This window comes from Malassezia vespertilionis, chromosome 8 (genome assembly GCF_029542925.1).
Source record: "Malassezia vespertilionis chromosome 8, complete sequence".
NCBI classification, from domain to species: Eukaryota; Fungi; Basidiomycota; class Malasseziomycetes; order Malasseziales; family Malasseziaceae; genus Malassezia; species Malassezia vespertilionis.
This window is the reverse complement of record NC_079254.1, coordinates 220,343-247,132: the sequence shown is the minus strand read 5'-3', so window position 1 is coordinate 247,132 and position 26,790 is coordinate 220,343. Positions and strand designations below refer to the sequence as shown.

Sequence of the window (26,790 nt, the reverse complement as noted above, 5' to 3'; positions counted from 1 at the left end):
GTGTGTGTTTGTGTGCTGCATGCATAGCGGCGTGTTGGGATTCTTGCGACGACGAGCTCTTCCCTGTGTACTTACGCGCCCCCAGCATCGCCTATTTTCGCGTAGTGTGATTTCGGGAGTTTATACCACTATGTCTGCACAGGAAGACGGGGCGATGCCTCCCTCCACGAAAGCATCGAGCACGTCAAAAACCGCGTCGGAGACGTATCAAAAACTAAGCCAGCTCGAGCACGTTCTACGGCGCCCCGACACCTACATCGGGAGCGTCGAGAAGCGCACCGAGCAGATGTGGGTTTTTGATAGCGAAAAGCAGCAGATGGTGTACCGCGACACCACCTACGTCCCCGGCTTTTACAAAATCTTTGACGAAATTCTTGTTAATGCCGCGGATAACAAGGTGCGCGATTCGAGCATGGACACACTCAAGGTCACGATCGACAAGGAGGCGGGCTCTGTGTCTGTATGGAACAACGGACAAGGCATCCCGATCGAGGTGCACGAAAAAGAGCAGATCTATATCCCCGAACTGATTTTTGGCAACCTGCTAACTTCGTCCAACTACGATGACGACGAAGCAAAGGTGACCGGTGGGCGCAACGGATTTGGCGCAAAGCTTACCAATATCTACTCGTCCGAATTTACCGTCGAGACGGCGGACAGGGAGCGCGAGCTCAAGTACAAGCAGACCTTCAAAGAGCACATGCACGCCAAAGAAAAGCCGAAAATTTTAAAGAACAGTCGCAAGGAAGAGTTTACCTGCATCACCTTCAAGCCTGACCTTGCACTCTTTCACATGGACTCGATTGATGCGGATACCGAAGCGTTGCTCATGAAGCGTGTCTACGACATGGCCGGCACGGTAAAAGGCGTCAAGGTGTATCTGAACGGCGAGCGACTCAAAGTAAAAAACTTTAAGCAGTACTTCGAGATGTACGTCAGCGCGATTCAGGAGATTAGCGGCGTGCCCAAAGCGGAAGACGAAAACGGAGCGCCGCAGCCGAAACCAACCGTTGTGTTTGACTCGAGCGAGCACAGTGGCCGGACTTGGGAAGTGGGTTTTGCCGTCTCGGATGGCACCGCACGCCAAGTCTCATTTGTGAACAACATTGCAACTATCAAGGGCGGCAAACATGTCGAGCATGTCGAGTCTCAAATCGTGAACCGAATTTTGGAACACGTCAACAAAGGAAAGAAAAGCGCAGCGGTCAAGACGAACCAAGTCCGCCAGCAGCTCTGGATCTTTGTCAACTCCCAAATCGTGAACCCAACCTTTGATAGCCAGACGAAGGAGACGCTCACGCTCAAGCCCAGTGCGTTTGGCTCGAAGTGGGTTATGCCCGACGACTTTGCACGCAAGGTGCTTCGCTCCGGCGTTGTAGACAACGTGCAGTCCATTGCACAATACCAGCAAGACAGGCAGCTGCAAAACACCGACGGACGCAAGCGCTCGCGTGTCTCTGTGACCAAGCTCGAGGATGCCAATTGGGCCGGCGGAAAGCGCAGTGGCGAATGCACGCTGATTCTTACCGAGGGTGACTCGGCCAAGGCGCTCGCTGTGTCTGGCCTCAGTGAGGTAGGGCGTGACGCATACGGTGTATTTCCTTTACGCGGTAAGCTGCTCAATGTCCGCGAAGCGACGCACGACGCGATTATGAAGAATGCCGAGATTAAAAACATCAAGGAGATTCTCGGTCTGCAGCATGGAAAGCAGTATGATTCGGTCGATGGCCTGCGTTACGGAAGTATCATGATCATGACCGACCAGGACTTTGACGGATCGCACATCAAAGGCCTCATTATCAACTTTCTAGACCACTTTTACCCGTCGCTCCTGCGCCTGCCCAACTTTTTGGTAGAATTCATCACCCCGATCGTCAAGGCGACCAAAGGCAGCGAGGTGAAGGCCTTTTTTACCATGCCAGAGTACGAGCGTTGGAAAGAGAGCAGTGACGGCGGCAGGGGCTGGTCGATCAAGTACTACAAAGGTCTCGGTACCTCCAAGGCTGAGGACATGAAAAAATACTTTAGAAACATGGACACGCACATGCTTTCTTTTGAAGCGATGCGTCCAGCTGATCGCGAGCTCGTTGACCTTGCCTTTAACAAGAAAAAAGCCGACGACCGCAAAGAATGGCTCCGCCAGTTTGTCCCAGGCACATTTTTGGACCACCGCATCCGTACCGTGCCCATCTCTGATTTCATCAACAAGGAACTGATCCTCTTCTCGATGGCCGACAATATCCGTTCGATTCCCTCGGTCGTCGACGGCCTTAAGCCAGGCCAACGCAAGGTGCTTTTTGGCTGCTTTAAGCGCAACCTCAAGGGCGAAATCAAAGTGCAGCAACTTCAGGGCTACGTCTCGGAGCACACTGCCTACCACCACGGCGATCAGAGCTTAGTCATGACCATCGTTGGCCTTGCGCAGGACTACTGCGGGAGCAACAATGTCAACCTTCTCATGCCAAACGGTCAGTTTGGTACGCGGTCCATGGGCGGAAAAGACGCCGCCAGTGCGCGTTACATTTTCACAGCAGTGCCACGCATAACCCGCACGCTGTTCAACCAACAGGACGATGCGCTGCTTAACTACCTTGACGACGACGGCCAGAGTATCGAACCAGAGTGGTATGTTCCTGTCGTTCCCCAGGTGCTCTTGAACGGCGCCGAAGGGATCGGCACGGGCTGGAGCACCTTTGTTCCGAACTATAACCCACACGATATCGTCGCCAACTTGCGGCGGCGCATGGCTGGTGAGGAATATGTACCGATGATGCCGTGGTACCGTGGTTTTTGCGGCACGATTGAACCTGTTGCTCAGGATCGCTACCGCATTGCAGGTCATGCGAACCAGCTCGATGAGGTTACGTGGGAGATTACGGAGCTGCCTGTCCGTACATGGACCATGTCGTACAAAGAGTGGCTCGAGGAGCGGCTGAATGGCAGCGACAAGACGCCCGCTGTGGTCCGCGAGTACAAAGAGTACCACTCCGACACAACCGTCCACTTTGTTGTGGAGCTCAATCAGCGCGGCGTAGAAGAGATTGCCAAGGTAGGTCCCGACGCCTTTTTCCGCCTTTCAAGCATCTTTTCCACGGGAAATATGGTGCTTTTTAGCCCCCAAGGCAAGATTAAAAAGTATGCGTCGCCACTCGAGATGCTCGATGACTTTTATTTCCTGCGTCTCGGCTACTATCAGCGGCGCAAAGAGCATCTTGTCGATGAGCTGAAGCACGTATACGACCGCCTCTCAAACCAGGCACGGTTTGTGAGCATGATCATTGACAAGGAGCTCATTGTGTCGAATAGGAAGAAGCTCGCGATTGTGGAGGAGCTTCGCTCGCTTGGGTTCCAAGCGTTTCCCAAGCCGGTCGCCAAGGCGAAGAGTGTCGCGGATAGGGCAGAGGAAGAGCCGGAAGAAGAGGCAGAGGAAGAGGCCGCGCTGGGCGGCAGTATTACCGATTATGACTACCTGCTGGGCATGGCGATTTACTCGCTTACCAAAGAGCGCGTCGATCGCTTGCTGCATGAGCGCGACGGAACGGAGCAGCGCCTCAAGATCTTGCTGGGGCGCTCGCCGCAGAATTTGTGGGACGAAGACCTGACCAATTTCTTGACCGAGTGGGAAGCAAAGCTCGAAGATGATGCGCGTCTTGCGGCACAGACCAGCATCAGACAAATCGCGATGCCAAAGCGACGCCGCGCTCCGGCGAAGAAGCCCGTGAAGAAAGAAGAGGAAGAGGGACAGCATGCCAAGCCGGTATCGCCGCTGAAGAGCGCCGCGAAAAGCGAGTTAGCAGCGCCCTCCGCAAAGCATACTCGCGATAGCGACGACGAGCTTGCGATGCCTGCGCCGAAAGTAGCCAAAGCCGCGCCGAAAGTGGCCAAAGCCGCGCCGAAAGTGGCCAAAGCCGCGCCGAAAGCCGCGCCGAAACCCAAAGCGCCCAAGCGTGCAGCGACGCCATCCGACGACGAGGCGCTTCCTCCGCCGGCACGCCGAGCAACAAGCTCGCGGGCAGCCGCAAAATCAAAGCATACGTACCAAATTGACTCGGATGAGGAAGTACAGGACGATCCGGCGGACGAAAGTGTCCAGATCGACGACGACGACGACGACGACTACTATCGTTGAGTAGCATGTGTTAGCGATCATCCATTTTATAAAAAGGTGCTGGATTGCGTCTACACGAAAGACAAATGCTATCTACTCATTCTTGAAAGCAGGCTTGCGCTTTTCGGCAAACGCACCCATTCCTTCTTTTTGGTCGTGAGTAGAAAAGAGGCTCTGGAAGAGGCGGCGCTCAAAACGCACGCCCTCCTGGAGCGTCATCTCGTACGCAGCATTCACGCCCTCTTTACCGGCCTGCACGGCGACCTGGCTCTTCTTGCCAATAGTCGCGGCGACTTTGATCGCCTCGTCAACAACACTGCCTTCGCGGACAACACGCGAGACAAGTCCAGCGCGCTCTGCCTCGTCGGCACTCATGTTGCGCCCAGAAAGCACCATCTCCATCGCACGGCTCTTGCCAATCGCGCGGGTAAGACGCTGTGTTCCGCCTGCACCAGGGATCACACCCAAGTTGATCTCGGGCTGGCCAAAGACGGCGGTGGGAGCAGCAAGAATAATGTCTGTCATCATTGCGAGCTCAGCACCACCACCAAGAGCGTACCCACTCACAGCGGCAATAATCGGCTTACGCACCTGCGTCAGCTCTGACCAGTGTCCGAGGAAGTTGGTCTTGTAGGCCTGCGCATACGTCATGTTGCGCATTTCCTTGATATCGGCGCCCGCGGCAAACGCCTTGTCGGAGCCGGTGATGACGATCGCGTTTATCGAAGACTCATTGTCGGCCTCCTTCGCAGCATGATTCAGCTCGTGAAAAAGGCTCGAGTTGAGCGCGTTGAGCGCCTTGGGGCGGTTCAGCTGGACAAGGCGCACGCCGTCCTGCGGGGTTGACACAATGATGTTTTCGTACTCGCCAGTCTTCGCTGGAGACAGACGCGGGATCGATGTAGTGAGCGTCGCGCGCGCAGTGAACGGCGCGGCGGTGCGGATCTGTGCACGCAAAGTAGAGCGGAGTGCAAGCATCGTGGAGAGAGCGAGGATCGGCACGGCGGTAGGGAGGCTTGCCGATTCGGCCGAGTGTGAACGGGCCACTACGTACTATGTTTGGTCAACGCACGGCCGCCGATCGAGGCGCTGCGGCGCGAACCGACGACGCGCCGCTTGTTCTTTTTCAGCGACTCGCGGTGGATGCGCTTATACGCCTGTGTCAGATCACCACGATGCAGCCTCCAGTGCGCATCGATCTCCTCTTCGGTGTGCACGCGCCAGAATGGGGCAGCGTCGGCGCGCTGCAAAGCGAGCATGAGATGATGGGGCGATGCGAGTGTGTGCGGAGAGGCCATGTCGGGGAGCCGGATGGTCTCTGTAGTGGGTATATAGACGGGCGGAGCGATGGGCGCGTGCGGCTCGCCAAACACGTCTTCATCGAGTTCCTCGCCTTCCAAGTCGCCGAGAAGCACGAAGCCAGTGTCTGTTGTTGGCATGTTGTGGTACGTACCTTGTGCCGCAGGTTGGAACATATCGGTAAGTGAGTCTAGCTGTACAGTAGCTTCTTTAGTCGCGACGTCAAGGATAGTTGAGGTTTTGCCCGGTGTGTCGAGCTCTTGCACAGTGTCCTGCTCAAGCGCGGCACTTGGCACTGTTTTCTCTCCGCCTTCCTCGTCCCCAAAAAGGTGCTCTAGCAGCTTCATGGCTCGGTGCTTTTCGTCGTGCGGCGCGGGCGTCGCATCTTGCGTTTCGTCGTAGCCATCGGAAAAGTCGGACGCGTCCAAAATATCCTCGCACGCTGGTTTTGCTCTCTGTGCCCCAGCGGTCACGTCGTGTGTTTCGTCAAGAGGCTCAGAGGCACCGGGCACCTTGTCCTGCGTCTTGGGCGTGGCAACATTGGTATCTGTCAAATCCTCTCTTGACGCTTCGTCGTCGTCCCACCACGTCGTGTTTGTCCCACTGGTCGCAAACAGCTCCTCTGTCTCTTCTGGCTGCACATATAATACGTCTTGGTCCTCGTGTTGGTCCGAATCAATCTCCTCGATCGCAGGACTCCAGTGCCACGCCAATGTATTGTGCCGATCACTTGAGGCAGGTACTGGCTCCTCAGCCTTGCACTGCCCTTTTTCATCGTACGCACGCCATAGCCCATCTTCCAGCACCCAGCGCCATGCTGCTTCTTCGCCTCCCATGGCGTCTAGCATCCGCGCATCTACATGCTCGTTCTTGTACCGCGTCGGATCAATCGTCACGCGTGCTGCACGCCGGACAATACGTGTTGTCGCACGGCGGCGTCTGGATCCTTCGGCAGCGTTGGGCCGGGCGATGGGCCTGCTTGGCCGGAGGTGCACCGGACGTACCAAATGCCCCGCAGGTGTCACTTTCCAGCCCCATGCGCCGGCATCGATGTCTTCCCGTGTCACAGGAGTCTGCTGTGGTGCCTGAATTGCCATCCATGGCCGCCGCATGTAGCGCAGGCGTCGCCGCTCGGCTTCCTTCTCGAGCCGCTGTGCCGACACTGCCGCCACTTTTTCGCGCTCTTTTTTAAGGCGCTCGTCAAATCGCGGCTTTGCCTCGCCTATGCGGAGCTTAGCACCTTTCCAAATCGCGCCGCTCAGGCTGTTCATGCAGCGGGCGAGCTGTACTGGCGTCGCACGCATCGTCGCAAATGCATATGGACGACGGTTCCCAACACCATCCAGGTATGCATCACTGCATCCTTCCAGCTCCATGACCTCGCCATACTGTGACAGCTTCTCGCGCAGCGAAACACGCGAAAAGCTGGGAGTAAGTCCGCTTATATGCAACCGCTTTACCAGCGGCACGTCCGACTGCATGGTCTGAAAAAAAGAAGTGGAGGCAAAAGCGCTGCGGGGCTATGGGCCTATTCAGTAAAATTGGGCCGCAAATACCGTATGTACTTTGTGCGCGACGCGCCATGCGCCCAACACGCCAAAAAGCATCGCTACATCGGCAAGGAGCAGCCCCAACCCACCCATCATGAACCGCGGGACCCAAATCTTGAACAGCATCAAGTGTCTGCGAAAGACGCAAGCGAAAATGGCGGCGCTCAGCGCAAGCACGCCATGGTAAAAGAGAAATCCCATGGATGCTCGCAGTAATGCAGCAGCAGTGTGCATCGGCACCGGCGGAGTATCCTGCCTTGGGCGCGTAGGCGCGACATTCCAGAGCACGAGCAAAACAATGGCAAACGCCGGCAAAAAGCTGAGCGGCCCAAATGCGTTCAAAATGACCAAAATGGGCGACCATGGATACGTCACCGTCGTCCATCCCACAAAAGCGACGCGCCACTGAATGGATGCAAGCGTAGCCTGGTGTCCAGTGGCAAAAAACGCAACAAAGCCGAGTAGCGCAATGGCACTCGTCTCCAGCAAACTCGGCATCAGTGGCAAGATTGGCTGCTGCAGCGCTGACTCGGTGATCAACACAGCGTCTCGCTCGTTATCGCCCAACTCGGCCAGCAGGACCAAAGCGAGGAATGCGCCGGAGAGCGCAAGCTGGCCCATCGACTGCGCAAGCAGGAAAAGAAGCGCAAAGAGAATGGTCGTAAGCAAAAGGTATGCGCTTCCGAACGCGTTGCCGAATCCGAGAATCGCGGCTTTGGGCTTATTCTCCACTACTTGGCGCTGCATACGCACACATAGAGGGAGAAAGTACCATGCAAGCGTGCCGAAGACAACAATCAGGATCAGGTCCAGGCGCGCTACCCAAGTCTTGGTCACCAACAGCCACGCACGCATCTCGTCGTCAAAGCGCTCCAGCCCTTGCGCCCAGTCGACGATCCAAAACGCAGCACCGGCGAGCAGCGCCGGACGAATGATCCACATGGCGAGCGCTTGGGCAATGTCGGTGTAGGTTTGGCTCTGCTCCAAAATCCTGCGTAGCACGTCGGGCACAAAAAACGCAATGGCGTACGCAGCACCTGCGACATACATACTGTTTGTCGCAGGGCCAGCGTAGGCATACGCTGGATTATCGGCAAACTTGCCGTCGGGCCGCGCGACGCGCGCATAAAATGAAGGCACACATGTAGGCGCCTGCTCTTCGCGGCAAACGCGCGACATGGCAATCGATCGCACAAGCACAAGAATCGCAAGCGCGAGAAGCGGCATTTGGACTTGCAGTCGCTTGGTCGGCGCCGCGAGCGATCCCAAGCCTCGGAGGAGCAGAACAGAGGCAAAGAGACCAAGGCTAATTCTATCTTCCCACATGGTGAAGCTGTTGCTTGCAAAGATACCCGCATGCAGTGTGAGAAGTGTAAATGCAGCAAGCGTTGCAAGCGTCGAGCGTCGAATTTTTCGAGGCGCCGCACGCAGTGTCCACGCACCGACCGCGATGCCACACAAAACGGCAACCGCCACGCCCAGTACTCCACGTTGCAGGTACGAAAAAGGAATCGGCAACAGTATGCACACTAGACCAAACGGTGCATAGTGCATTGGGCGTACCGCGTTCCAAATCGCGCTTGCGCTTTCGTACGCGGCAATATGCCAGAGCCAGACGGTCGCTAGGACCGCGCCAAAAAGCACAAACAGGCCTGCTGCAATTTTGTTATAGTGAAACTGCGCCCAAACACTCCGTGCATGCTCGACAGCGCGGCGTGTATACGCAGCGTACGCAGCGAGCGCTTCAGTTGCGGCGCCAGACAATGCCGTACTGTCCTTGCGCCATACATGCACCAGCGCGGCAAATTTGGCGTCTGCTTCGAGTGCTACATTCCACAGCGCGTCCAGTTCGTCTTGAAATATGTGCAGGTCTTTGGAGCGTGCTGCATAGGCTTTCAAATAGGTATGTACCTGACGCGCATTGATGCGCAGTGCACGAAGCAGGCGTGCATCTGGGTCACCGAGCGCGCCCGACTTTGCGAACACTTCGGGAATAACTGTGCCGAGGTTGTTGAATGGAATCGGCGTGCCAAGCAGGAGCGAAACTGTAGGCACGAGATCGATCTGCGGCACAGAGCGGTGCGTACCGTCCAGCGGAGAAAATGGCCGGAAGCCGTCGCAGAGCATGGCTGCCACTTCGGGTTCCGCGGTAAGGTTCCCTCTTCCGCGCGCGCCAAAGGGCTGTTTTGTGTACATCCACAGCGCTGCACCGACTTCCAGCTCGCTGTCGCCTCCGTGGTCTCCGGTAGCGTCCATCCCATGATCACCCAGCAAGATGAACAGGGTATCTTTGTCCAGCAGTTCCAGCACACGATCTACCAGTCTGTTCATCTGCTCCAGTTTCGGGACCATGCGCGGATGTGAGGCGCCAAAGCGGTGGCCGACATGATCGACGCCGAGCGAGTGTGCAACAACGAGCCGTGCATCTTTGCGCACCATCTCGCGCAGCATATGCTCTTCTACGCCAAGATCCACCGTGTCGAGATCCTCGACATTAAAAGAACTGTACGGAAAAGAGCGGTTCGCGTCGAAGAGGTCGGAAAAAACAGTGTCCCACGTATCGTCACCCACAAACGCCATGCCCCTGTGCGGCTCCGCCTCGATCTTGTGGAGAAACTGGGAAATCCAGTTATCTTCCAAAACACGACCAGCCCCGCCAAAATTGGCGCCGGCCTCGATAAATGTCGGGAGCGAGCCCGTGGTGAGTCCTTTCAGGCGCTGCAGCGTCGTCGTCGGCGCGTCGGCAAGAAAATGCGCGAGAAATGCATTGCGTGGCTCGCTTGCACTGCGCAGTGCCGGTGTCTGCATATGGCCGTGCATGTACGGGTCGCGCATAGTGTCGTTTGTCGCCGGCGCGAGAAAATCGTAGCGAAGCGCGTCGATAATCCAGACTACAGCCTTGTCGAACCGCGGAGGCAGTGTGCACTCTCCTTCATTCATGGGATCCAGTATTGCTTCCCATGCACGCAGCGCTTCTGCATCGCCGTCTGCCGCGCGCTCTGGCGGCTTTGGCACGGCCCATGCATTTTTTGCGCCGCCGCATGCATTCTTCTCAACGAGTTCGACGCGCTGCAGAAGAAAACCAGTCGTGAATATACCGATGCCCACAATGTGCAGCAGCATCACAGTACAGATCAGCGCAAGCACCGCCGCAAACGCAGGGCGCACCGCTTTTTGCGCGCCGCCAGCGCGGACAGCATCCATGAGGGCAAGGTGGAGTGCAAGTGGAGGCTCGCAAGACTGGCGACGCCGGCGGCTGACGGCGCCTCCACTTGCTCGTCGACGCTCCGCTCGCTGCTCCATGCGCGTCGCTGAGTTTGCACAGCAAGTGCAGCATCATGTCGTGCGCGAAGACGGATCGGGGCTTGCAAAATTATTCTCTATGCATGCACCGTCAACGCGGCGATGCTTTGCGACGATCGCGAATCCCAGCGCCTCTACTGTCCACTCGTTGCTGCCGCCGCTGCCACCGCCATGGCCAGACCTGTGCACTCAGTACCTGCGCAGCGGCGCGCTCCTCTTTGGTCCATCTGGACCTACACGCACCCCTTCCGAGTCATGGACACTTGCCTGCGATGCACTCCAAGGCGTCCTCACTGCCTTTCTCCGGTACACTACACAGCTCAGTGCCGGCCGCTGGGTGCTGCCTTTGCTGCTCTCCTTGCTTGGCGATCTCCGCTGGGTATCACAGCATGCAGATGATGCATTAAACGCAGCAACACACGCCGCTACCCCCGACGCACGCCCGAGCCACAAATACACAGAAGACTGTGCGCGTCAGCTGAACAAGGCCTTCTCTGCGTGCGTCGCGGATCGAAATCCGTCGCTCGATGAGAGCAAGAAGTGGGCGACGTATGCCTTGGTAGGTATGCTATTCCGCCTCTACTTCCAGCTGCACTCGACCGCGCTGTGCAAGAATGTATTGCGCGCACTCAGCGCCGCGGACCTGCCGCCCATGGATCAATTTCCCCGCGCCGACCAAACTACGTTCCACTACTACTGTGGCCGTTTGGCCTTTATGGACGAGCAGTATGGCAGGGCAGATGCAGAGCTATCGCAGGCATTTTCCGACGCGCCGAAAAGTGCCGTGCACAACTGCGAGCGGATCCTCTTGTACCTCATACCCACGCGACTCCTGCTTGGGATCCGCCCGGCGCGCGCACTTCTTTCCGTCTATCCGCGCCTGGAAGCACTGTACAAAGCGCTGATCGAGGCTTGCTGTGAAGGCGCTGTGGCGCGGTACGATGCACTGATCGCCGATCTCCCCACCGAGCGCACGCTCGTACGCCTCGGTGTCTATCTTGCGTTTGAGCGCGCGCGCGAGCTTTGTGTCGCGCGGCTCTTTTCGCGTGCATACGCAGTGTCGGGCAAGGAAACGCGCATGCGCCTTGCAGCGTTCCAGCACGCGCTTGCGTGGCAGGGCGTGCACACGAATGTGCGCGAGGCCGAGTGGGCGCTTGCGACGCTCGTTGCCAAGGGCCGGATCAAGGGATACATAGCCCACGAGCGCCAAGTGGTGGTGCTCAGTGCCAAGGACCCCTTTCCGGCGCCCACGCTGGCCATGCTTACATAGGGCATACGTCGTCCGTTCCTATATATGCAGGGTATCTATGCTTGAAAGGCTACAGGGTGCGATGCAAGCGTTTCCATATTTAGCAGCACCACCTCGTGCGTTTGCGAAAAGTCTGGAACGAGGATGATGTGAATGGTATGCAATGTTCCATCCGCACGCTTCGTGTTCATGGTCGAGTGTGCATGTGCAGCTTGGTTCCCGACAATGTACACGTCGGGTGCGGCGCGAAGAACAAATGGGTCCGTGTGCTTGAATGGGTAGCACCATAGCGTATCCGGCGCAGTCGGTGCGACGTGCGACCATTCCAGCGTTGCGCGTGCCATTTCCATGGCTGTCTCTATTGACTGCGCAGCCTCTGGCGCATACTTTACAAGATCCGCCACGTTCTGGCCCGCGGTTCCCAACATGATGCGCCCGTGCAGCATGAACCACGCTGGGTTCGTCACGCATTCCAAGCTACTCCATCGCGCAGCGCGCGGCATAAGCGCACGCAAAAGCGGCTGCTGCGGCATGGTCGCACTGCTCGGATCCTGCATGCCGGGCATGAGAATGACCGAGTCTAGCGTAGCACACAGTTCCTCCAGCACAGGGTCCAGATCCGCAAAAGGGCTCTGCATGGCTGCGCGGTGCTTTTGTCTCTCTGCAGCGATAATTGGGTCGCACCATGCCGCGCGTCGCACCGAGTCGCCGGCAAGCACGATGCTCGATATACACGACGCTTGTGCGCGCATCTCTGGCGTACCGAGCTCGCCCGTGAGGTACTCTAGCAGCAGCGCATGGTACATGTCCTGTTCCGGCGCCGCGTTTCCCATGCACAGGCCGCTTGTGAGCACAATAGAAGGCGCGCCTGGCGCATCGGGCAAGCGCTGCGGAATGTTGCCGAGGGACAGGGGCGGCGGCGGACCCGGCGCGACCATATCCAACACGTCCAAGTCGCCGTCGGGCGTCTCGATGCCCAGCACACCTACAACTGCCCCAGTGACACAATGCATCCTATCACGCGCCCCTACTAGCCGCACACGACCGCTCTGGTCTTCGATGTAGAGCTCGTCGTATTCCGGATCCGCGTACGAAACCACCTGCTGGGGTGGAAGCGACGCCTCGCGCGCAATCTCCTGCAGCACATCAGGCTTGTGTTTCATGTGCGCGTACAGCGTGCCGATCACGAAACAACGCTGCCTCGGGGGAGTGTCTAATATGCGCTCCACGTACGGCGGCTTTTCGCCAAACTGCTCGGTCGCCGCGGTGAGCACGCGGCGGCGCAGTACCGAGAGGCGGTAGTCGTAGATCTGTGCAAACTGCATCGCGTACGAGCGCTCCGCTGACGAGACATGGAGCGGGCCCGACAAATCCGGCAAGCTGTCGTACCCACTCGCATACCTACGCGCCATGGTGGAGAAAAGGAGATGCTGCTATACACGTGACTATCCTTCCAGCGCCGCGTCGCCAAAGCTGTTGGACTTGTGCTTGGGCATAAAGTGCCAGTGTTGCGGCGCCTTGCCGAGGAAGAGCTCCGAGACGCGGACCCAGTCTTGTGCGCTCGGGCTACTGAGCAACGACTCGAGGGGGTCGCGCCCCTGGAACGGTTTCGGGCGGTCGTTCATGCGCACAGGCACATGCTCCAAGATCCCAATCGGTATATAGCGGTGCGTAAACGATAGCATCTCGCACAAAAAGCGGCGTGTCGTATTGACACCTTGCGTGTCTGCGCCCCAATGCGTCAGGCCATACTCGGCAAACTGGCGCACCATATCGAGCCGCTCGCGACTGCTGATATCCCAGTCGCGGCGCTCCTTGATCTCGGTAAAGATCCACGGCTTGATCAGCGCGCCGCGCGCAATCATCTCGCCGTCGACACGCGTCTCCTCCATGTGCCTGTAGTAATCTTGCCAACTGTACACGTCGCCGTTCCCATAGATCGGGACCGGCTGCATTTCCGGCATGTCGGCATGTACCGCTTCTTCGTTCCACGCACGCACAGATTCGCGCAGTGCATCGGCACACGTCCCGATATACGACCAGTCGGCATCATTCTTGTACCGCTGCTTGCGCGTGCGGCCGTGCAGCGTGACACCTTGCACGCCCCACTCGGTCTGTGCGCGCGCAAAAATCTTGTGCGTGGTTTGTTTCGCCGAGGTGCCGGTGCGCAACTTGATGGTGAGCGGGATCTCACCAAGCGCAGCATTCATCCCACGCACAATACGCCCGAGCTTATTCGCATGGTCGAGCAGCGCGGAGCCGCCGCCTTTGTTGTACACCAAGTCGATAGGGCAGCCGCAGTTGACATCGACAAAGTCCAGGCCGGAGCCGATTTCGCGCGCAAGCACCTCGGCAGCAGGGACAAGGTACTCGGGCTTTGCACCACATACCTGCGTGCCAAAAATGCGCTCTCCGTCCCAGCGACGGGTGAGGCTCCATTCGGACGCGTGGCCATTGGTGAACGACTCGGCCATGCCCATCTCGCCGCAGTGGATATCGGAGCCAAACGTGGTGCAGATGCGGCGGAACGGAAGATTTCCAGTGGTGGTCAGCGGCGCAAGGTACAGCTCGCCATGCCATTGCAGGCGCCGTTTCTCCGCGGCACGCACGCGCGCCAAATCCGCCGCATCGTCGCTCGGTCGCACATTGCGCAGCGCATTGGCGTGCTCCTCGAGCGCTTCTTCCGTCGCGTCGGCGCCGCTCGGTGCGCGCGCGCGCTCCTGGGCAAGCGCTGCTTCGTACGCGTAGTCGACGACCAGTGCGCCTTTTCCTGCCTCGCCGTTTGCGGAGCGCGCCTCGTCTTGCAGCTTCGCAACGATCGCCGGCGCACGCTCGTACTTGTACTTGTGTAGCCGCAGCGCACGCATTTGTGCACCAGACACCCAGTTGATCTCGTCGCTCCCGTTGTTTGCACGCGCCGAGGGATGCTGCGCCTCCCACGCTGCAACGCGTTCCAAATCCGTGTGCAGCGTCAGGCCCGTTTGGAATGTACCTTGCGCCGCATCGCCTGCAGCGGCACGCGATCCACTCACACGCACTACATGTGCCCCGAGAAACCTACATTTCCAGCCTGCAGGGCACGTACCTCGCGTTTCATAATACGGGCAGCTCGTGGTGTAGTCCAGCGACTGCTGGACTACGTCGTCACACGGTCCAGGCGCAGGAAGATCGCCTGCATCGAGCGCAGCCGCGTGCAAAAATTGCTGCTCAAGCCACGCATCACGGTCCGCATCGTGCGCGGGCGACGCATAGCGAAACAAATCGCGTGGCTTGTGCTCCAGGTACGCACACAGGTCATGGCCAAGGCGGCACTGCTCGCCAAACGCGCATTCTCCTCCTTGCGCAATCTGCGAACAGAGACTCACTTGATCGCCCGTTTTCGCAAACGTGCGCCCTTTGTTCTGGCCGCGCGCCCGTTTTTGTGGCCGTGCGTCGCTTGAAGGTTCGCTCGTACTGACTTCGGGAAGGATACTGGGCGCCCCGTCTTTGATACGCACACTGCGCGAGGGCCACGAGTTCAGCACATAGCTGTCATTAGCATTTCGCCACACCTACCGCTCTTTTACCGCCGCAATGCCAGTCATGTACGTCGCCGCCATCGTGTGCAGGCAACGATGCACGCGCATCCATTTTCGTACACGTGACTACTTTCTTCGCCGAGGCGTCTTACGACTCGTTTCGAACGACGATGGCGACGCCGTTTGCAACCGTCCCGGCGCCTGTGGAAGGGCTCAAGCGGCATGTGAATGGATCGAAACATGTGCTTATGCAGACCACGTCAGAAAATCATCCCGATAAAATTCTTCCGCAGCACGGCCAAAAAAACATTCTCGTCACTTCCGCATTGCCGTACGTGAATAATGTGCCGCACTTGGGCAACATTATCGGCTCGACGCTATCTGCCGACGTCTTTGCGCGTTATTCACGCACTAAAAATAACAACACCCTCTATATTTGCGGCACGGACGAGTACGGCACGGCGACGGAGACGAAAGCACTCGAAGACGGCGTCTCGCCGCAGGCGCTTGTCGACAAGTACCACAAGCTCCATGCGCAGGTGTACGAGTGGTTCCAGATCGGCTTTGACTTTTTTGGGCGTACGACGACTCCGATGCAGACAGAGATTGCGCAGGACGTATTCCTGAAACTGAACAAGAATAACTTTCTGGAGGAGCGTGCCATCACACAGCTCTACTGTGCGAAGGACGACCGGTTTTTGGCGGACCGCTACGTAGAAGGGCAGTGTCCAAAATGCGGCTACGACGATGCGCGCGGCGACCAGTGCGACAAGTGTGGTCAGCTGCTCGATGCAGCGGAGCTGATCAAGCCGCGCTGTAAGCTGTGTGGGACCAAGCCAGAGCTGCGCGAATCGCGCCACATGTTTTTGCGGATAGATACCTTGCAACCACGCACTGAAGCATGGGCGAAAGAGATGGCCAAGAAAGGACAGTGGTCTTCGAACGGCACGCTCATCACCGAGTCTTGGTTCAAAGAAGGCCTCCGTCCATTCTCCCTCACACGCGATCTGAAGTGGGGTGTTCCCGTACCAATAAAAGGTATGGAGGAGAAGGTGCTTTATGTGTGGTTTGATGCGCCTATCGGCTACCCCAGCATCACGGCAAACTATACGCCTGCGTGGGAGCAGTGGTGGAAGAATCCGGAGATTGTGGACTTGTACCAATTTATGGGCAAAGACAATGTCCGTTTCCACACGGTCATCTTCCCGTCGTGTCTCATGGGCAGCGGCGATCCATGGACGATGCTGCACCATATCAACACTACCGAATACCTGCAGTACGAGGGCGGAAAGTTTTCCAAGTCGCGCAATGTCGGCGTGTTTGGCGACAAGGCTGGCTCCATCGGTGTCTCCCCATCCGTCTGGCGCTATTACCTCCTCGCCACGCGGCCAGAGTCTTCCGATAGCCAGTTTGTCTGGCACGATTTCGTCACACGCAACAACTCGGAGCTGCTCAAGAACCTGGGCAACTTTGTGAACCGCGTCGTGACGTTTATGAAAAAGTACGATGGGCGTCTGCCGTCGATTCCCGAAGGCATGGGTCTACGACCAGGCACCGAAGGTGCACTCGCTGCCGCGCCTGCCAATGCACCCGAAGTGCCGCCCAAAACGCCGTTTTCCGAGATTGTATTGCGCTTTACACGCGACATCAACGACCTTTTGCACCAGTATGTCGAGTATATGGACGTAGGCAAGCTGCGCGCAGGCCTGAATACCATGATGGCCATCTCTGCACGCGGAAATCTGCTGCTTTCGGAAGCAGGGCTCGACAATGCGCTGTTCGCCGACCACCGCGCGACCTGCGACGCTTTGCTTCTCGTCGCCGTGAATTTGATCTGGATTCTTTCCGCGCTCGTGCATCCCTTCATGCCGCAGACCGCAGACCAAATACTGGCACAGCTAAACGCGCCTCCGCGCGCAATTCCGGTGGATGGGCGCTTTGCGCTTGATCTTTTGCCCGGCCATATGGTCGGAAAGGCCGCCCACTTGTTCAAGCAGATCGACGAGAAGCAAGCAAAAGCGTGGCGCGATCAGTTTGGCGGCGATAGCAGCGAGCCAGCAGCGCCACAAATAAGCAAAAAGGCAGCGGCAAAGGCACGCAAGGCGACAGAGAAGCAAAAGGCGAGCTTGTCCAAGACGGACGAAATGCGGGCGATGGAGGAACAAGTCAAGCAGCAGGGCGATGCGGTGCGTGAGCTGAAAGACAAGAAGGATACACCACAAGAAGAGCTAGACGGCGCAGTTCACAAACTGCTCGTGCTCAAGAACAAGCTGCAGGCGGCCACCGACGCCGCACTCGCCGCACAGACGGCCGGCGCGCAGCTCGCATAGTTCCATAGGCCCGATCTGCCCGATGTATCCCCGACCTCGGGTGGCCACTTTGTCTCCCCATGCCGCCAAAACGCGAGCCCATCCAATCTGCCCTCGCGCCGCGGCCGCGGGGGATATTGAAGAACAAGCAGCCGGTGGCTGAAAACGCTAGTGGATCGAGTCAGCTACACTGGGACGAGGGAAATTTGGATGTCAATCAGTACGAGCGCGACAATACAGCGGCGCGCATGAAAATCGACGAGCCCAAAACGCCGTTTGTGCATAGCACCAGTGCGCCGCCGCTGGAAGAAGAGGGGTTTGATCTCGATATGGATCCAGATGCGCGGCCACGTACTGCGTCTGTTGTGCGCGATGACGATCTCTTGGATCGGGAGCAAGTCGCGGCAAATACAAAGGCCAATGCACAGCAATCAGCAAGTGTGCCGCTCGTGGCGCCGCATGCCGTGGCGCCTGCGCCATCCTTTACCGAAAAAGGGACTCAGCAGCTCCACCACGCCGAGTTTCAGGAGAAGCGGCACCACCATTATGGGGACGAGGCGCAGGCACTAAAAATGGCGGCGCAGCTTCCCGAGGAGGAGGACGAGTAGGTATTGTAGTACCCTGTTTGTAGGAAGGGTTGTGCTATGCAAAGCCATTGCGCGAAGCACCTGCAAACATCGTAGAGTGTACGGTCCCTGCCGATCTGCACCATGTCCGCCTCCGCTGCATCCCACACCCACACCGCGACACTGGCAAACGCGCACACAGCCTACAGCAATCCAATTAGCATATCTAGAAACTATTTCGTCGCGCACGGACGCCTCCCGAATCCTTGTCATCCGTCGTTTTTGCATCGACATTGTCCGCATCCGACGGCAAACGATGCTCTTCGTCCCACTTGCGCAGCGCTGCATGCGTCGATACATACCCCGCCTGAAGAAGCTCCTCGTACTTGCTAAACTCGAGTGTACCATATTGCTCGACGGGCATGCGCAAGTACAGGCAGTTGTCCATACTCTTTGCATCCTCGAGCATGCGCACAGACGTTGTATACGTAAGTCGCGATTGAATATCCGGGATGCCCGGAACTTTCCACATCTTGCTCCATGGATTGAACCGGCTAAGAAGGACCCACCAGCCCGACAAGGTATCGCCGTAATGTTGCGGACTCGTGTCGTCGATACTGCTCACATCGACCGCAAATACAGTCCGAGCGCCGAGCGCCATCATTACGCCCACTGGCAAATTATCGGTGTACCCGCCATCGACCAACATATGCCCATCGTCGATTAGCGGCGGAACAATCCCTGCAAGTGTCATGCTCCCACGGATATACCGCCACGCATACCCACTTGTATGCACTTCCATCCGACTCCATGTGATGTTGGTCGTATTGCAGAAAAAGGGAAGCCACATGTCCTCGATGTGCGTATCGGCAAAGCACTTGAAAATACCGCGGTTGAATTCGTGGCCGGTGGTATAGGAGACAAGAGGGTAGGTCAAATCCGTTACAAAACGCCAGAGACTCGCCATCCTGCCGGCAAACCGCTTGGTGCGCCCGTGGCTCGATACTGCGTCGCCATCGCGCGCGTACAAACCGCCAACAAGCGACCCAATGCTCGTGCCACCGACCATATCGATTGGAATACCATACTCTTCCATCGCACGCAGCACACCGACATGCGCACAGCCACGCGCGCCGCCGCCGCCAAGCACGAGCCCAATACTCGTACCGCAAAGCCGGCGCGCGAGGCGTGCAAAATCGTTGAAGTGCACGGGCCTGATGGTCGCGACGCGCGAGCGCGTTTTGCCGCGCCCAATACGCGTCTCGAGCCGTTCCTTGAGGCTGCGCAGTGCCCTGACAGGGCGTGGATCGTCGGGGGGGAGGGTAGGCGCGGCCGTTTGCGGCACGTCCAAGCCCGCCATCTCTACGTGGTGGTGTGCACTAATCCATGGGCGCGTACGCAGCCATTCGCGCGTCGAGCCATGCAGGACGCTGCGCTCTGCGTGGAGCAAGACGAGCTCTTTGCGAGCGGTGGTCTTGACGCTCAACAAAAGCCGCTCGAATTCGCCCACCCTCGGATCGTCGCCAAAGCCCACGAGGAGAATACAGTCTGCTTGGCGTATGCTGGTTTGTGCCCAGGAAGAGCCGACGGATGTATCGATAACGTAGACCACGAGCCTGTGCATCTGCTCCTGGTGCGCGAGCCATCCAGCGAGCTTGAGCTTGCCCATGCGCGAGAATGCATGCCTTCCAAGCGCACGCATGATCGTATGCCGATTGAGGAAGATGGTCGAGCCGCGCATCTCTTTAAACGTCGCTTGTAATCGGCGCGCAAACTCGACGATCGGGACTTGGAACGAGGAGGGGAGGAGCGCAACCGTTTTTAAATTCAGGGTGCTGCGCCCCAGGCTTGAAACGCCAGCAACGTGCGTCGGTAAGTCGTTCAGTCTGCCTTTTTTGGGGCCTAGCTCGCGGCGCATGCGCCGCGCAATCAGGCGCGACACTTGGATCGTGATGGGCGGATGCCACACCGAAATAGCGTTGAAGAGCGTGATGGGCATCCTTGCCAGCTCCGAATCGCGGATCGAGTGCACGGTCTTGGCGCGGCGGCTGTTGGTGATCATATCAAGCTCGCCGACACTGTCGCCCTGGCCGTACTCACCCAAAATTTCCAGCTCGCCATCTTTTCCGTGGTCTGTGATGGCGCGCAGGCGGCCGTTGATCACAATATAGATGCTGTCGCTCACGTCGCCTTCGCGGTAAATGACTTGCCCAGCATCGACTTGCTGCCAGTCAAGCGCCGCATCAATGTGCAGAATGAGCGGAGGCAAAAGAGACAAGAGGCGCTTGGAGAGGGTCAGCAGCGCATTTGTACGCTTCTCGACGAGGCACTCAAGTGCCTTGACGGGAAGATAGCCGACGTATACGTCGGTCTTGGCAACAATGTCTGCGTAGCTCGGCACGCCAAGCAAACTCGATAGATACCCGGCGATACCGCCGCGGCCAATGCTAAATAGAAACTGCGCCGAGCGCTGCTCGCGTGCTTGTCCAGTCATGTCTGAATGCGCGCGCTTCTTCTTTGTTTCTTCTGCCGTTCCGTCCAGTGCATTGCCGACCTGCGAAGGAGGCGGCACGTAAAATCTGGAGTCGTGCATCTCTTCCAAGTCCGCCTCGCGAGACGTCTTTTCGTGTTTCGACTTTTGCTTCTCCGGCACATCGTCTACATTGGTTTGCTGCAGCGATAGGTCGAGGAAGCCGTCGATCACGTAAAAGAGGCCTGCATTCTGCTCGTCTGCATGGACGAGGTACTCACCCGCATGAAAAAAGCGGATCTCCACGCCATTCTGTGCACCGTCGATGTTCGCGCTGGAAAAATCGGCGCGGCTCGTTGCGCTCGTGCTATCCTCGCTGGCTGTCGACATGCCGAGGCCAGAAAGGCCGGTGTACACATTGCGGTGCAGAGCGTCTTGGCCGCTCAAGTAGGGGCTTGCATTCGTGCTCGGAGCTTCTTGGATCACCGCTTGCGTGAGCCCAATGCTGCTTGCAATGCAGTTCATCACTTCTTCGCGAAGATCGAGCGGGACGTTGTTTGCCCACGCCGTAATGTCGTCAGGGCGCGCGCGGCTCGACGCCTCGCGCATATCTGAGCGCAGAGCAATCGATGGATGGCGCGACGAGTGCTCAAAAAAAGCGGGCTCTTCGAGCGTGGAAATCATGCTGTGCAAGTCGCCCGGTCCTACGGCCGTGTGCAGTTGGGGCAGCGCATCGTCGCCGTTTTCTTGGGCATGGAGTGTGGCACTTGCAGCGTGCGAGACAACACGCGAGCGTGGCATGGTTGCAGGCGGCGAATTGAGCCACGGTGCGTCGCGGTCCAGCGGCGAGACGGGCGTATTGGCCCAACCCGACGAGGGATTGGAACGGAACCGGCGGCGCAGCTGCTCGATCGCGCCCTGCTCATAGAATATGGACGGCAAAAAGACTTTTGCGTACTCATTGATCGCTTTTTCCGTCTGCATCACTTCGCGCGTGAGGCCGAGGTACCGGTGCGCGGTGTGAAATGTTACGCGCGAAAGGCGAGTGAGGATGACCTGGACAATGTGCGAGGCGGCGCTGGGGAACTTGGCCGTGAGGCGTCGGAATGCCTCGGCAGGAATCACAGCAACAGTGGTGTCTACCGTCGCACGCGCCATCGAGCCCGGCGCCATATCGGCAAGTGGGGGCTGCTGCGACGCGGTAGCGGAGCATGAAGGGGCACCAAACGACGACAAGGACGGACTCATGGGCCCTAGGAGCGGCGATACAGCCGCCATGGACTCGGAGAGGTCCAAGGTCGAGTGCTCGAATGTGTCTGGCCTTGCGTCTTGCGCATGGTGCGACGCCGCATTGTTCAGCACCGAGGAGGGCGAGAGATGCGGCGGCGCTGACTGCGAGTGGGCGTCATGTGTGATGTCCGGTGTGTCCTGCGTAAATCGGAGCTGAACATTTTCGGTAAAAAGACGCAGGATGGTAAAGAGACTGCTCAGTGTTCCGCCTCGTTCGACTTCGTTGACAAGTTGGTATGCATCCTGGGGCTCGGACCCTGGGGGGCACGCAGACGGCTTTCCAGACGGCGCGAATACCTGCACATTCCCGTCGACAACAATGTAGAAAGAGTAGTCCGAGTCTAGACTTAGTACGTCGCCCGCGACAAGACGTCGCGTTTGCAAATGCCGCGCAAGCTCGTGGAATACGGGGCGCTCGAGAAAGCCAAAAATTCGGATGGCCTGTAAAAACTCATCCAGGTACCAGTGAAAATTGCCGCGGTCTTCTCCGACCGCATTGTGTGCGACATCCGGGTGCAAATGGTACGCATTTTCATTTTTGCGGATCGGCTCGTCGCGGAATTTCTCGTACCGGTTCCAGTGGCGGTACCGCAGCCATGCAAGCAAAATGGCAGAGACGCTGATGAGGACGACAATGAGAAATGCGAAACTCAAGCGCAGAGTAAGGGTATAATGCAACACTTTGTACACGGCACTGGGGACGGTGAGGGAGGCAAATGTAAGAAACCATCGCGCCAAGCGCAGTAGCGCAAACGAAGTTCCGACAATTCCGTCAATTATCAGCATAAACGATACTAGTACGCCATCGTGGTTCGGTAAGCGTGCCGGCGCGGCGTGCACGTTTGTGCGCTCCATGGCATGCACGGACGAAACTACGCAGGGGGCATTGGACAACGTGCGCACAGCTATGTGGAGGCATCCACGTGATGAACACGAGGGATGGCCCGCCTCGGCAAGAGGGGCTCTAGTGTTCAGAGCGTGTGGGGGGATAAAGCAAGCAGTGTTGCGTATCTAGACTACACAGTTTGTGCACGCCCGCGACATGGATCCAGTGTCGCATCACGTAGCGATAGACGGAAACAAATTACGATCATGACCAAAAAAGTTCAGCGTGTAATTACGGAGTCAGCAAAACCGTCTCCGCAATGATGCCCGTCACACGGTAGGGATCAATGTTGGACGCGGGGCGGCGGTCTTCCAGATAGCCCTTGCCCTGTGCCGCAACGTGGCGAGGAATGCGAATCGATGCTCCGCGGTTCGCAACGCCAGCAGAAAACTCGCCAATGTGGCCCGTCTCGTGGCGGCCAGTCAGGCGCAGCTCATTATCATCGCCATAGACGGCAATGTGCTCCGTGTGACGTTGGCTCATCTTCTCAATCGCAAGCTCAATCGCTTTCATGCCATTCTCCTCGCGCATCCGAAGCGTCGAGAAGTTGGTGTGGCAGCCAGCACCGTTCCAGTCGCCTGGCACTGCTTTCGGGTGGAACGAGACCTTGACGCCCCACTCTTCTGCGACACGCAGCAAGATGTAGCGCGCCATGGTGAGATGATCGCCCATCTCAATCCCTTCGCAAGGGCCAACTTGGAACTCCCATTGAGACGGCATCACCTCGGCATTGATGCCCGAGTGGTTGATGCCAGCGTACAAGCATGCACGGTAATGCGCTTCAACGAGATCGCGGCCAACGACACGGCCGGCGCCGACACCGCAATAGTAGGGGCCTTGCGGGCCAGGGAAACCGCCTACGGGCCAGCCATAGGGCCTGTCGTCCAAACCCATCAACGAGTATTCTTGTTCAATACCAAACCAGCATTTTTCATCCTTGACCTGCTCAAAGATCTTTGCAGCATTGTGACGGTAGTTGGCCTTATTTGGCGTGCCGTCATTGTTGTAGCACTCGACAAGGACCAGCAAGTTGTCACCACCACGGAAGGGATCCGGATAATACGCGATCGGGCGCAGATACACATCCGAGTTTTCGCCAGATGCCTGGCCAGTGGAGGAACCGTCAAAGTTCCACTCCTTGAGGTCAGCAATGGACTTTACGGGGCCGGGAAGGGTTGTCGTCTTCGCACGCGGCATGCCGTCAGCATCGAGCCAGACGTATTCAGCGGCAATCATGCCCCGCTGGGGCAGATCCAGATACGGTGCAAGAAGGGTAGAGTTTTTTGGGACAGCAGTCATACGGGAATACGATGGTGTATTGGGGAGTCGTCGTTTTTAAGTACACCAGCACACCACTGAACCGGCTGGCCCCGCCGACCCACCGTGCCAAGCAAATAAAACCCGCACCTGGCCTGTACAGGCGATTTGCATGTGACTTTTAGCCACAGAACGCAAGGCGTCGTTTCTCTAATCAAACAAATTTGCATTTGTGCCGCTCACTTATCACTCCCCCTCGATAATTTACCCCGTGGCGCGCCCGATTGGTTAAGCGCTTATCAATGCGCAGCCAAAGACTTGTCCGATGCATTCGTGCGTTTCGTTTGCCCCTGCGCACGCGGCGCCACGTGGTTTTGCCACAGCGACGCGACGCAGCGCGTCGCGTGCGTTTGGCAACGCGCTGCTTGGTCACGCATTGGTTGATCCGAGCGTAACCATAGGTGAGCTGGAGTTGTGCTCCAATGCAGCAGGCGCTGCAGCGCGATCATGTGGATGACGCGTCTGAACCGCTGCGGGATTTCGCGCCGCCCACCGAGCAGGGCGAAGGATCGGACGCGCCCACCCAACTACTCTTCTCCTCGACCGTCACGCGCGGCAATTTCCACCAGTGCGGCTCGGGCCGCCGTGTAAAGCTGTATGCGCTCAAGGGGCAGGCTTGGATGGATTGTGGGACGGGCTACTGTGCAGGCGTATATAACGAGGAGAAAGACGAGGCGCTATTGGTGGTGCGCAAAGAAGAGTTTTGTGAATCGATCGGCGATGTTGCAGATGCCGCTGCCCCCGTGCTAGACGCGCCACAATCGTACATGCTTGTTGTGCGCGCGTCGCTCGACACCGATGATTTTATTTTGTGCTCGCCCGTCGCCGAAGAAGACGTATACCAACGGCAGCAGGATACCCTGGTAGTGTGGACCGAGCCCGACGGCACGGATCTGGCGCTCAGTTTTCAGGAATTGGAGGGGTGCAACGAGGTGTGGGAATTTCTGAGTGAAGTACAGCACCATTTCTTGCTTAACGGCGAGGTCTCGTTCAGTGCTTGGTCCGACAAGAGCAAGAGTGCACTGGACCCCGAGTTTTCCGGCGAGCTAGACGATGCGCCAAGCAGAGCGCCGTTTGCTTTGCCCCTTCCCGAGCTGGACAATCTAGGGTACATTGATGCAGCTTTGCGCGATGCATGCATGCACAGCGTCCTGACGCGCGAAAAAGCAATCGAGTGGGTCCTCTCCACGGATTACATTCGCAAACTGATACCCAAGTTCGATGCTGCAGAGCATGGTGAGGATCTCGCCGCGCTGCATCGACTATACAATATTATGCGCACGCTGGTCACTGTCAATGACAACGTCCTGGTCGAATATCTATTGCAGGAGGACGTGTTTTTCGCCGCGATCGGAATGCTTGAATACAGCCCTGCATTGCCTACCATGAAGATTGGATTTCGCGAGTTTATGCAGCACACAGTACAGCACCACGTCGTTGACTTTGACGCTACGATGGAGACCAAGATTGCCGAGACGTACCGACTTGTGTACCTAAAGGATGTGGTATTTGCCCAGTTTATGGACGACGCACTGCTTTCGATGATGGGCTCACTGGTCTACTTTTACCAGAGCGATATCGTGACACACTGCGTCACAAATCCACGGTGCCTCGAGCAGCTCCTGGAGATTGTTGCAAATAGCGACGCGGCCCAAAAACGCGAGGCGGTCCAATTTCTTCAGCAGCTGTGCGCGATGGCGAAGCAGGTCCAATTGGCCGGCAGGGTCAACTTGTTCCGCACACTTGTCGAGCGCGATGTGCTGCGCATCGTCGAGTACGCACTGGCGCAGTCAGATCGGACCGTGCGCAATGCCGGCGCGTATATGCTATCGGTCATCTTGGAGTACGACGCTGGATGTGTGCGTCAGTATGTCCAAAGACAACTTGATAGCAGCGAGCGGCCTTTTTTGACCATGCTCGTTGACTTGCTGCATGCCACGCCGGATCTTGGGCTCAAGGGCCAGCTTGCCGAGATGGTCAAGTCGCTCCTGGACGTGACGCAGGAGCAGCACGAAAAGAAAAGTGCAGAGTCGGAGCGCTACTTGACGTGGGTGTATGAAGCGTGCATTGAATCCCTTTTTACTCCGCTCAAAACATTGCCGCTTGGTGCGCCTGCGCGAGTAGAGCGCCACGCAGTCCCCGATGCAATGCTCTATACCCTCTTGTGCGATTTGCTTTGCTTTATCGTGCAGCAACACTCGTTCCGCAGCCAGTTTTACGTGCTCACTTCGGACGTGCTGAAACACAGCCTGACGCTCTTGCAAGCGCGCGAAAAAACACTGCGGCTTGCCGCCGTGCGTGTTCTTTGTGTATGCCTCGCATCGAACAACCAGTTTACGCATCGGCACCTTGTCGCTATTGGCGCGCTTGCTGAGATGCTGCGCGTACTTGAATTGGAGGCGCCGCGCGATAATTTGGTTAGTTCCGCAGTGCTGGGCTTTTTTGAGCTGATCCGGCGCAATGACATGCAAAAGCTTGCGTCCGAACTGCGTGCATCGCACAGGAGTGCCATGGAACGGCTTGCATCCATACCTGCATCACGCGCCTGTTTTAGCCATTTCCTGCTGCACGAAGGTGTGCAGCCGGAACAGACGAGTCCAGAGTCTTTGGACGGGCTGCAAGCTGGGGACGAGGAGAACTATTTCGCGTCTGAGGAGGCTACGCCGCTTGTTCCCTACAGCGACGACGACGAGGAAGAAGAAGGGAAAGAAGAGGAGATCGATACCGAGACATTGGATCTGTCGCTGGAGAAAATGCGCCGACGCAAATGTGCGAGTGCAGACGAGGACGATGGGATTGCGCGGCTAGCCAAGCGCAAGCATACGAGCCGTGATGCGCCTATGATACCAGAGCTGCCTATTTCGGCAAATGGGCAGCGTGGGTAGCGATGCGTGCGCTCCAGCACAGCGCGCTGTTGGCTGCTGG

The 26,790-nt window shown here is 57.7% G+C and overlaps 12 protein-coding genes across 12 annotated transcripts; 5 read left to right on the top strand and 7 right to left on the bottom strand.

Annotated features, from left to right (window-relative positions):
* Positions 1-130: 130 nt before the first annotated feature.
* Positions 131-4,129, top strand: TOP2 (DNA topoisomerase (ATP-hydrolyzing); the record flags this gene model as incomplete). Its single annotated transcript, XM_056208464.1, has 1 exon — positions 131-4,129. The coding sequence occupies one exon, from the start codon at positions 131-133 to the stop codon at positions 4,127-4,129; it is 3,999 nt and encodes a 1,332-aa protein (XP_056064439.1).
* Positions 4,130-4,201: 72 nt separating this feature from the next.
* Positions 4,202-5,086, bottom strand: ECHS1 (enoyl-CoA hydratase; the record flags this gene model as incomplete). Its single annotated transcript, XM_056208463.1, has 1 exon — positions 4,202-5,086. The coding sequence occupies one exon, from the start codon at positions 5,084-5,086 to the stop codon at positions 4,202-4,204; it is 885 nt and encodes a 294-aa protein (XP_056064438.1).
* A 68-nt stretch (positions 5,087-5,154) lies between these two features.
* On the bottom strand, positions 5,155-6,888 carry MVES1_003648 (uncharacterized protein; the record flags this gene model as incomplete). The annotated part of the gene is made up of 1 exon (XM_056208462.1): positions 5,155-6,888. The coding sequence occupies one exon, from the start codon at positions 6,886-6,888 to the stop codon at positions 5,155-5,157; it is 1,734 nt and encodes a 577-aa protein (XP_056064437.1).
* Positions 6,889-6,939: 51 nt separating this feature from the next.
* Positions 6,940-10,161, bottom strand: GPI13 (mannose-ethanolamine phosphotransferase gpi13; the record flags this gene model as incomplete). The annotated part of the gene is made up of 1 exon (XM_056208461.1): positions 6,940-10,161. One exon carries the CDS (start codon positions 10,159-10,161, stop codon positions 6,940-6,942), a length of 3,222 nt encoding a protein of 1,073 aa, XP_056064436.1.
* Positions 10,162-10,258: 97 nt separating this feature from the next.
* CSN12 (COP9 signalosome (CSN) subunit) lies at positions 10,259-11,530 on the top strand (the record flags this gene model as incomplete). Its single annotated transcript, XM_056208460.1, has 1 exon — positions 10,259-11,530. The coding sequence occupies one exon, from the start codon at positions 10,259-10,261 to the stop codon at positions 11,528-11,530; it is 1,272 nt and encodes a 423-aa protein (XP_056064435.1).
* A 35-nt stretch (positions 11,531-11,565) lies between these two features.
* Positions 11,566-12,921, bottom strand: cdc1 (DNA polymerase delta small subunit Cdc1; the record flags this gene model as incomplete). Its single annotated transcript, XM_056208459.1, has 1 exon — positions 11,566-12,921. One exon carries the CDS (start codon positions 12,919-12,921, stop codon positions 11,566-11,568), a length of 1,356 nt encoding a protein of 451 aa, XP_056064434.1.
* Positions 12,922-12,954: 33 nt separating this feature from the next.
* On the bottom strand, positions 12,955-15,108 carry DUS3 (tRNA-dihydrouridine(47) synthase [NAD(P)(+)]; the record flags this gene model as incomplete). Its single annotated transcript, XM_056208458.1, has 3 exons — positions 12,955-14,546; positions 14,595-15,037; positions 15,065-15,108. 3 exons carry the CDS (start codon positions 15,106-15,108, stop codon positions 12,955-12,957), a joined length of 2,079 nt encoding a protein of 692 aa, XP_056064433.1.
* An 89-nt stretch (positions 15,109-15,197) lies between these two features.
* On the top strand, positions 15,198-17,357 carry MES1 (methionine--tRNA ligase; the record flags this gene model as incomplete). The annotated part of the gene is made up of 1 exon (XM_056208457.1): positions 15,198-17,357. One exon carries the CDS (start codon positions 15,198-15,200, stop codon positions 17,355-17,357), a length of 2,160 nt encoding a protein of 719 aa, XP_056064432.1.
* Positions 17,358-17,416: 59 nt separating this feature from the next.
* On the top strand, positions 17,417-17,944 carry MVES1_003642 (uncharacterized protein; the record flags this gene model as incomplete). The annotated part of the gene is made up of 1 exon (XM_056208456.1): positions 17,417-17,944. One exon carries the CDS (start codon positions 17,417-17,419, stop codon positions 17,942-17,944), a length of 528 nt encoding a protein of 175 aa, XP_056064431.1.
* A 184-nt stretch (positions 17,945-18,128) lies between these two features.
* On the bottom strand, positions 18,129-22,517 carry MVES1_003641 (uncharacterized protein; the record flags this gene model as incomplete). The annotated part of the gene is made up of 1 exon (XM_056208455.1): positions 18,129-22,517. The coding sequence occupies one exon, from the start codon at positions 22,515-22,517 to the stop codon at positions 18,129-18,131; it is 4,389 nt and encodes a 1,462-aa protein (XP_056064430.1).
* A 262-nt stretch (positions 22,518-22,779) lies between these two features.
* GLN1 (glutamine synthetase) lies at positions 22,780-23,847 on the bottom strand (the record flags this gene model as incomplete). Its single annotated transcript, XM_056208454.1, has 1 exon — positions 22,780-23,847. The coding sequence occupies one exon, from the start codon at positions 23,845-23,847 to the stop codon at positions 22,780-22,782; it is 1,068 nt and encodes a 355-aa protein (XP_056064429.1).
* A 440-nt stretch (positions 23,848-24,287) lies between these two features.
* PSY2 (Platinum sensitivity protein) lies at positions 24,288-26,750 on the top strand (the record flags this gene model as incomplete). Its single annotated transcript, XM_056208453.1, has 1 exon — positions 24,288-26,750. One exon carries the CDS (start codon positions 24,288-24,290, stop codon positions 26,748-26,750), a length of 2,463 nt encoding a protein of 820 aa, XP_056064428.1.
* Between the last annotated feature and the right edge of the window lie 40 nt (positions 26,751-26,790).